The 10,017-nt window shown below is 44.3% G+C and overlaps 1 protein-coding gene across 1 annotated transcript; it reads left to right on the top strand.

Moving 5' to 3' along the window:
- Nucleotides 1–2,061: 2,061 nt before the first annotated feature.
- LOC127327433 (serine/threonine-protein kinase STN7, chloroplastic) lies at nt 2,062–6,256 on the top strand. The gene is made up of 10 exons (XM_051354206.2): nt 2,062–2,473; nt 2,552–2,641; nt 3,062–3,181; nt 3,266–3,367; nt 3,801–3,969; nt 4,050–4,143; nt 4,247–4,340; nt 4,453–4,509; nt 5,354–5,767; nt 5,912–6,256. Exons 1-10 carry the CDS (start codon nt 2,099–2,101, stop codon nt 6,068–6,070), a joined length of 1,674 nt encoding a protein of 557 aa, XP_051210166.1. The 5' UTR covers nt 2,062–2,098; the 3' UTR covers nt 6,071–6,256.
- Nucleotides 6,257–10,017: the final 3,761 nt, after the last annotated feature.

Here is a 10,017-nt window from a genome sequence, read left to right as displayed (position 1 = left end):
ATCACCGTCAACAACATGAACATCATCCGGAGCATGAACCTCGGTGAGTCCTCCTACGCTTGTGCCCAACCCGCTACTTGTGCTTGTTCAAGTGTTCAATATGCAAATGCATGTTCATTCCATCAACCTTCTTATAGATTTTATGTCACAAGGCAATGACAATGAGGCCGGCGGAAGTGGAGGAGGACAAGGTTGATGGCATGGTCTTCGTGCACTTTGTCGGATTGTATGCTTGTAATGGATTGTAATATTGGACATTGCACTATGGACTCTATGTAACTTGTGTGGATGGACTATGGACTCTATGTAATGCATGAATATGTGTGTTTGATGTATTTGTGGTGTTCCCGTAGTGTTTGGTGATGTTATGTTGAAGATTATATGAGTATATGCTTTATTGTCAATTGCTATATTTGAAATGCAGGGAATAAGCAAAAAACAGCAAAAAAATGAAAAAAACAGGGCCCTTTGCCGTGCGTGTTGACCCGGCGAAGGGCATTTGGTCACAGTGCCGGGTGCACACGCACGGCGAAGGGGGCACGGGGCGGCGACTGTAGACTGGGAGGTCCTGGGGGGTGTCTTTGCAAAGCACTTTGCCGTTCGAGGCGGCGCACGGCAAAGCGTGCGCACGGCACAGAGCAGCCGCACGGCAACGTATGCGCGCACGGCAAAGTGTTGGCCGCACGGCAACGTACGCGCGCACGGCAAAGCATCCAGCGCACGGCAACGCAGTGCCGCACGGCACGAACTTTGGCGCACGGCGAAGAAGCGAGCGCACGGCAGAGGGCTTTGCCGTGCAAAACGAGCACGCGCACGGCAACGTTGGCTTTGCCGTCGCTACCTTTGCCGGGCAAACTTTACCGTGCGCACGCGCACGGCAAAGCCTTTGCCGTGCGTATAGGTGTCTTTGCCGTGCAAAGTGGCGCACGGCAACGCCCTGTTCTCCCGTAGTGATTACAACAAACTCTACCACGAAAAGCTTTGTCTAACTCTACTGATGGAGGGGCAAGAACGACGGTGCACCTTAGACTTGTGCTATTGTCTTTAGCAGGAATTTGGTTACCGAATTTCTTAGCCTAGGCGCCCATCCAACCCTACTACACCTCTGCCAATCTCACATTCTCACCCCATTGCTCAGTTCCGTCTCACTCTCCTCTCCCATTGCAAAAATGACTCAAGTATAGCCACAGACGGTATTTGAGAATATTCAAATATTTTTGGAATTTGAAATCAAATTTTGTCTGCAAATCTCTTGCAGTATTTGTCTGGTTACCCCGGATAACCATGGTTACCGCCAATCCCAACCCCTCCAAGAAAAAAAAATTAAAGAAGTAGCTCAAACCTTGGTTTGTAGTCATCGCTAGGTTGTGAAAGTTCCTATCTGTAATTTTTTTATTGATTTTTAGATTGTTTATGCCGTTGTTGATCAATTACTAATAGATGATGAAGTTTTCGCAAAAAAAAAAAAAACTTTTCCAACTTTCTGTAGCCATTGTAATTTCTTTACACAGTAGCGTGACATTTACATCCCAGATATTTTGATCAAGACGAAATTCAACCAGTAGTAGTCCCGACGAGTCAATCGCACAATGGTTACCCAGCATTGTACCAACCTGAGGGCTAATCCTAGCCACTTGCTCGTTCAAGGTGATGCTTCTCTCCTTGTCCATCTCCCCACAGCCACAATTATCATCTCCATTCTTGTATTCTCTGCACAAATACAATTCACTCAAAATTAACCTGATATTGCTGACTGACAAACTGTTCATTAACAATAAAATTATTAACAATACTAACAATTAAAGCATGAAGAACACATAAACTCCTTTTTGTTGAAATAAACTCATCAACTCTACTTCTACGGTCACATGTGGATTTTAGCTTGTAATTTTCTGAAGAAACAAAATTCCCACAAATGGAGCCCGCGCGCTGCGCCACTGCTATCTTCAGCGAGTGACCGGTGGGCCAGGAGCCACGTGACACACCACAAGTTCGATTTTATCCAAATGATAATTCAAAAAACAAAAATGGCGCACGAATAAGTAGTGTAACCGCATTTTCGAGCCACTGAAAAGCAAGAAAAAGAAAAGAAACAAAAATGGCGACGAGCAGCAGCCTTGGCCTCTCCACATCCTTCCTCCCCGGCCACGACACCCGCCTCCGCCGCCGGCGCCGGCCGGCGGGGCTCCCCGCCGCGTCGTTCCGGCCGGCGGCGGAGCTCGGGGCCGAGGTGGGGCGGCAGCTGGTGGAGGCGGTGGGCGTGGGGCTCCCCTGCACCGTGATGGCCTGCGGCGACGTCATCTACCGCAGCACGCTGCCCCACAACGACGGCCTCACCATCACCGCGGGCGGAACCGCGCTCGCGCTCGCCGCCGCCTCCTACCTCTGGGCCACCCCCGGCGTCGCCCCGGGCTTCTTCGACATGTTCGTCCTCGCCTTCGCCGAGCGCCTCTACCGCCCCACTTTCCGCAAGGTAGCACACACTCTACTGTTCTGAGCTTCCGATTCGTTCACCTTGCTCGATTCGTGCTAATATGGTGCGATTGAGCAGGACGATTTCGTGCCCGGGAAGAAGCTTGGCGAGGGCGCGTTCGGGGTCGTGTACAAGGCGTCGCTAACTGATCCCAAAGCGGCGGAGAAGGTGAACACCGAGGCTTGAATACTTGCATATGCATGTTTCGCTTCAGTTTTTTTTTTCTGTGTAGAATTTGGGTAGCTGGTGGTTGCTGCTCCTTGCCTTAGTAGAGAACATGGAGCAACCGGGTAAATTGAAATGTTATGACTTGGACTGAAGTTGCTCCTGAAGGAATTGAACATGTGTCTCTCTGCACATTGTGACATGCCCATTCAATATTGCTTGTCCTGATTTATAAATCAATTTGAGTAGTTGCTGCCGAAGCAGAAATCGAAGGTTTCAGGTCGGTAGCTATAAAGTCTAAAACCCTGCCAAAATTTTGCGAAACAAAGCTTCTGAAGTACAGCCTATATCCACTTTATGTGTCAGTTAAGTGGCCAAAACCTGGCTTACTAATGCACACGACTTGTTTTCTCAATCTTGAAGCAAGGTGCTGTGGTGGTGAAGAAGGCAACAGAATATGGCGCAGTAGAGATATGGATGAATGAGCGTGTCAGGAGGGCATGTGCTAGCAGCTGCGCGGATTTTCTTTACGGCTTTCGTGAGGTATATGCTCTAGCTTGACTGCTGGAGTTCTTAGCTGTTTAATTGATTGATTCCTGAACTCACGATATGTAATCATTTTCCTAGAAAAAAGCCAAAGGTAAGGGAGATGAATACTGGCTTATTTGGCGATATGAAGGTGAGGACACACTTTCTGCTCTCATGCAAAGCAAGGAGTTCCCTTACAATGTAAGCACATCAGACTTGAAGGGCCCTTTTTTAATCAGTCAAGTTGCATTTTCAAATTGACTCCTGTTAACCAGTTCTTAGCTGTACCATGCTATTTCATTGTTGGAATAAACTGTAGGCACTTTGCTAGATAGAATGTGTGAATGGTTAGTGAGAACAGGTTGATAGGTTTGTTTTGTGAACGTCATCTTGTCATTACATGAAAATCATTTATTCTTCTCACCTTAATAAAAGCCTGAACTTCTTAGTAAAAGGCTCTGTGCATCGATTGATGCAGAGGCCAGGGTTGTACTCCCCTTCCCGAAAAAAATTCTTCTCATCTATTTGTAGGAAGACGATTAATCTTTCTAATGTACCGTTAACTCGACAGTTTTGATAGAAAAAATGAGATTGCTGCATTTTTGACAGTGCAAATCTGTTTGCGCTTGATTAGGTTGAGACTAAGATTCTCGGAAATGTTCAAGATTTGCCAAAAGGAATAGCGAGAGAGAATAAGATTGTTCAAACGGTGATGAGACAACTCTTGTTTGCTCTTGATGGGCTTCATTCTACAGGGATTGTGCACAGGGACATAAAACCCCAAAATGTGATATTTTCAGAAGGTAATAACCACCACATATATTGCTTGCAATTTCATTAAAAAATCTTCTGTACTGATCTTTCGCTTTTTGCCCACTGGAAGATTCCCGTACTTTCAAAATTATTGATCTTGGAGCAGCAGCTGATTTACGAGTCGGCATCAACTATATTCCTAAGGAGTTTCTTTTGGATCCAAGGTAACCAAGCTACCTTTATGATTAGGAACTGTATTATCAGGAAAAAGTTTCCAAGATAACTGCTTGCTAGGGATTTACTTGAAACTTTACCAATAATTTGCAGGTATGCTGCTCCAGAGCAATATATCATGAGCACACAAACACCATCCGCTCCCTCTGCTCCAGTTGCAACTGCTCTATCCCCAGTTCTGTGGCAGGTATTTATTAAAAGCTTGAATCCGTGATGGATCTGTGTTATTTTTCTCAGGTCAAAATGTTGTTCCAATCAAGATAATATCTTCAGCTAATGCAACCATTTTTCCTTGGCAGCTGAACCTTCCTGACAGATTTGACATATACAGCTTGGGCATCATATACTTGCAGATGGTATGTCATCACAGTATCTGTGTTTATGTGTTTGCCAGATTTATGTCCTTTTGTTTTAGTAAAACCAGAGGAAGGTAGGGTTAGCTTTTATACTTCTAAAAGTAGAATCAAACTATTATTGTTTCCTGATTTCCTGCGGGAATAGACATTTTACTTTGAAATTCCTGCATTCTAATGTATGCCTTTCCTTATTACTGCAATAATTGAACTGTCTCCTGTGAAAACCTCTTTGTTCCATGGGTCCTAAATTTAGGACACAGTGCTATGGAACTCCAAATTCTCAAACTGTCCTGCACGAAACTTATCCAATGGTTTGAAATGCATATTACTATTCTCCCTTTTACCTATATTGCTATCGACAGACTAGTCCAGACTGTTCATGTCCCGTTGAAACACCTTTCTATTTCTTGCTCAAGCTTGTAGTGACTGCTTTAACTTGCAAGGAAACTAATAATTTGCTTGTCTGGTCCCTGTGACTGCTACATGAGATTACATATTTGAGTGCGTGTTAATCTGTACTTGCATAACCTCAGAAATAGTTCTGTTATATTACATGCCGAGTGTATTGTTAGTATATATGTGAAACGTGTTGTGCTGTTAGCTGCATCTCCACAGTTTGCTCCATGTAGCATTTATGCATCTCCACACGACAGGGGCACCATATTTAACACATTTTTAACTGTCATTTTCAACTCCCGATTGGGTGGAGTTGCATTAAACAACTGGGAAGTTCATTGACAACATATTACAATAACTTTTGCTCTGACTTCATCTTAGATCCAATAGAGTCAGATTTAGAATTCTTGTACTCTTTAATTACCTTGAAAAAATCATTCTTTTGCAGGCATTTCCAGCACTGAGAACTGACAGCAGCCTGATACAATTTAACCGCCAACTGAAGAGATGTAACTATGACTTGGAAGCTTGGAGGAATTTGGTAGAACCACGAGCTACTCCAGATCTTCGGAGGGGTTTTGACATCTTGGATTTAGATGGTGGTATCGGATGGGAACTCCTGACGTCGATGGTCCGGTACAAAGCGCGGCAAAGGACCAGCGCCAAGGCTGCATTGGCGCATCCGTATTTCAACAGTGAAGGGCTCCTCGGCCTCTCAGTGATGCAGAACTTGAGCCTGCAACTGTTTCGTGCGACTCAGAAGGACTATAGTGAGGCAGCTCGATGGGTCGTCAGCCTCATGGCAAGATCAGGAACAGAAGCAGCAGGAGGGTTCACAGAAGCACAGCTTCAAGACCTCAGGGTATGTATGACATCGTGAGAAGAACATGCCAGTGATTACTGATTAACAATATGAGTTGTTGAAGCAGTTTGATGTAAGTGGGGTAAACATAAGATGATTTGGCTTGAGAACACTGACCATTTGTGTTATTTTTTTCTTGTGCAGGAGATCAAACCAAAGAAAGACAGTGCTCAGCGCAATGTGCTCGCGTCCATGCTGCGCGTGCAGAGAAAAGTCGTTAGAACGATCAACGAGAGCATGGGTGAGCTTACCAGCCAGAGCAAAAGCATCTGGTGGAGCCGGTGGATCCCCAGGGAGGAGTAGGCAGGCACAGCTATGTACATTGTCCAGTTCTTCTGTAGCTATGGTCATGATATATATTTATCCATGGGAAACACTACGATAAATATACGTATACGGATACGAAGATAGATGTACATATATGTTTCACATGGAAGCAAAGTTTTCGAGACCCTGATGGCCTTATACATGATCATTATTATATGTTCATGGATACTCCACTGTGCTTCGGTGTTGATGTTTGATGGCTTGCTGATCTGGAGGTACCCCTATCATGGGGTACAAGATTCCATGACAGGTCAGTTGTGCTTTGATACTATCATTGACATCGCAACTATATGTCGGTGGACTGCACCTTTGTGGTGACTGTCTGACTGTTGAGTGATGAAGTAATGAGTGAAGTTTATGGCTCAGCTGTATCATTTGGTCCCTATCTTTTGTTGCATTTATCTGAGTGTCCCCCATGGTTGAGTACTTCAGTTCTTGGTCATTCTGCTCCATGTGGCTGCCAGGTGCCAACCACTAGTCACTCTATGGCCAGGATTTTTTTTTTTTGACAATCAATACCATATATATTTATAATAACAAATAGTACATGGTAGAGATACACGAGCTGTCTCCAACGAGTACAAAATAAAGTCTAAATGATACTAGCAAATCTTCGAGGTCTTCAAACTCTTTCTTCTTCAAACTCTATGGCCAGGATTAGTTAAGGACTGTCTGAAATATTATGATTGTACCTATCTACCTACTACCGGCGGACCTACTGATTGGGTTCATTTGCGGTGGCCCGGATAACAAATAGGTCAAGTCCGTTTGCGGTTGGTAGCGGCCCCAATGGTGTTCCACATTTGATCCGCAATCTCGTCATTTTAGTCAATTTTCATGTCCACATTTGAAACGTTAAAATTTTGATTAAAAGATAAAATATAGCAAATAATCTAAATTAGTACAACAAGATAGTTCAAAACCAGCCTTGCTAGCATACCCAAAGTTTAAAAAAAATTAGACACAAATTAATGTGCGATTGAGTGAATTGTTGAGTAGGATCCATGTGGTCGGTCACGGGTTTGCCATGAGCTTGGCCTCCTCGCTGAGTAGGGCAAGCTCCAATTCCTTGCGCCTGTTGTGAGCATTGATCTCTTCAATGGAGCTTCTTGTGATGTATGTCGACATAGTTCTTCACGGCCTTCTCTTTTTCTCCGCTTCCGTCCCTCTTCTCACTTGACACCTCCTTGTAGGCTAGGAGTGTCTTGATCGTCTCCATGACCGCTTGCAAGGAGGCATCGCGCTTGGCCTCTGCCTTGGAGCTTCTCTGCCCCTCGGCCTCTTTGATGCACTTGCCTCACTTGTGGTGGCACCAACGACATCCATGACATTGGATTGCTTGGGCTTTGTGTTGACTGTCCAATGCCACATAGAGCTCATGCCAATCGGGACAATCTTTGACCACCATCCAACAATTGACCATGTTGAAGCTCTTCATTTCGTTGGCAACCTTGAAGTGGCCCATAGCTTTGACCATCAAATCCGCAACACCAATGCCACTAACTTTGCGCTTCTTCATATGGTCATAGGAGGCGTTGAACTTGGTGCATTGCTCTTGGATCAACTCCCACATTTTTTTCTGAGAGAGACCTCACTCTGATCATTAACGAAAGGGTGATCACCCAAGTGATTCTATTGTGGAAGTATTTGTAGATCTTCCTCTAAAATGTGCCACCCTTTTGTTGGGAAGCATAAATTGGATCTTGTCCAATCTCGAACCATGCTTCGCAAAGGCACACGTCCTTAAGCTCAGTGTATCCTCTGGTCCCCCTGGATCCTCATGTGGCTCAGGGAGCAACTTGTCCTCGATGTCGATCGCGTGCTTTGGCGATCGCGTGCAACCAGCCCAAGAAGGCTTGACCAAGACTCCTGAGTCCCTTTGGAGTAGCAGTGATGTGTGAGCCGAGAGCGCTGCTTTGGCTGTTGTTATGAATGTGTGCGTCCTTTTGGCCAAGCTCCACAACATGTAATACTTAACATGTTGTGTTGAACCTGAGAACTTTATTAATTTAAAATCGGGCAGTCCATGTCTTTTATCTAAAAAAAAAATAGCAAGCGAAAAACAACAAAGAGTGCTGGTGCTGCTGTAGTGTTGTGCTGTATATCTTTTTTAAATAAGCTGATGTGCTGCATGGAGCCATGGACAGCGAAAGCCTTGGCCAGAAGAGCACAGGGACCCTCTTGGTACTGTCGGAACGCGCGACTGGACCAGGCTGGACTGTGTCCACGCTCCACATCACGTCAACGCGTGCAAGTTGGGTTACTTAAGTTTTCGTACACAATCATCTGCAGCAAAAATGCTCAACTAATATCTAATAAAACTGTATAATGATTATATGGTTGCTTAGGAACTTGGATATGGTACAGGACAAATGATATTAATAGTCTGCCCCAAAAGTCCAAATGCTTCGACCAACAAACAACCATAATTTGTCTTAATTTATTTAACTTCTTATATTGCTAGTTGGGCAACAATGGCAGTAGAATTTTGTGTTATCAACCAGCCGATTGTTTTGCGGAAACATCGTCATAAGTTATCGCAGGACATTTGGTCTGACACTCGGTATGGTAGCACAAGTCCAGCAAGCCTCTCGTGAACGCTGGTGTCGGTCTCGTTTTTCGTTAAACGGTTCACAATATGCAGAAGGGAGCAACCAAAAGGCGGAGAAGTCAGTGCCTACTTTTTGTTTGTTTAGTTTTCAATTCTTCTTCAGGTGACCCTCCTAACTAATCAACGTCATTTGTTTATGCCAGAGACGGCTAACTAGTGTAAAAGAAGATTCCGACAGCGAATCGGTCTGGGCATTCTTGGTAGCAAATCACACAAAACACCTTGCAGTTCTAGTAAATTCGTGCTCAAACTAAAGCAACATATTTTCCTTTTTTTGCAGGAAAAGCAATAGAGTCTTGGAGAAAAAACTAGTACAGCAAGTGTGCAGATTAATGAGCAGCAAAAATAATCTTAAAATTCAGTTAGGGCTTATATACTATTAAATGAAGAGAATAGTGGATACAACATGACAATGGGACAACTAAACCTACAGATGAAGAAAAACCTAAAATAAAAGTAATTGGATTACAACAGGATAATTGGACAATTAAACTCACATACGAAGAAAATCCATAAACAAAGGTAAATAAATAATTAGAGGAATTTGTTTCGCTAAGTTTGTCATCACACCCTCAATGACGATAGATAATATCAATAATTTTTTTGACATTCAAGTGCATCGTTGAATTGCCCGAATAGTAGGATGAGGGGATTGGCACTTGGCAGTCACGACAAGCTTATTAGTGGGGACACCACCCCGTTATATGTTGGCAGCTCAGAAAAACTTGAAGGAGGAGTTGTTGAACAATGTAACGATGATGTCGCTAACAATGTCCACACAAAAGCACGTTAGCAAGAGGAACGAACTCTTTCATACAATAAAATCCAATAGAGACAACACGTGTCAAGCTTCTCGGCAGCACTGAACCAAACATCCTCGAAATGGGATTGTATCAAGAAAACTTCAACTGAAATCAATATCGCCATCACCGTTACCGTGGCATGACACCGAAGCGAGAAGATAATCGAGTCCCTCCTCCCCCACATCATCGAAATGGCCATCACTGGCGGAGGGGGAGCGACTCATGGCTCTAGAGGTAGAGGATAGCAACTAAGGTTTCTTGTTCATTAAATATGGAGAGCAAAATATAAATGTTGACGTCGGCTAGAAGAGTTAACCGTCATGTGAAGAGCTCTAGAAGACTAGAACACGATGCATGTTCAGTAGCAGCAAATTCACGAGTTCCCAGGGGTGTCCGTAGAAAATGGACCGCAAGTCTGGAACCTTCCGGGCGCAGCCGCCGACCGCGAGAGAGACGCCGTCAACTTCACAGAAAACACCCGCTACTTCCCCATTATCACGCGCACAAAA

The sequence above is a fragment of the Lolium perenne genome, chromosome 1 (genome assembly GCF_019359855.2).
Source record: "Lolium perenne isolate Kyuss_39 chromosome 1, Kyuss_2.0, whole genome shotgun sequence".
Taxonomy (NCBI): domain Eukaryota; kingdom Viridiplantae; phylum Streptophyta; class Magnoliopsida; order Poales; family Poaceae; genus Lolium; species Lolium perenne.
Note: the sequence above shows the minus strand (reverse complement) of the source record. Positions and strands in the feature narration are given on the sequence as shown.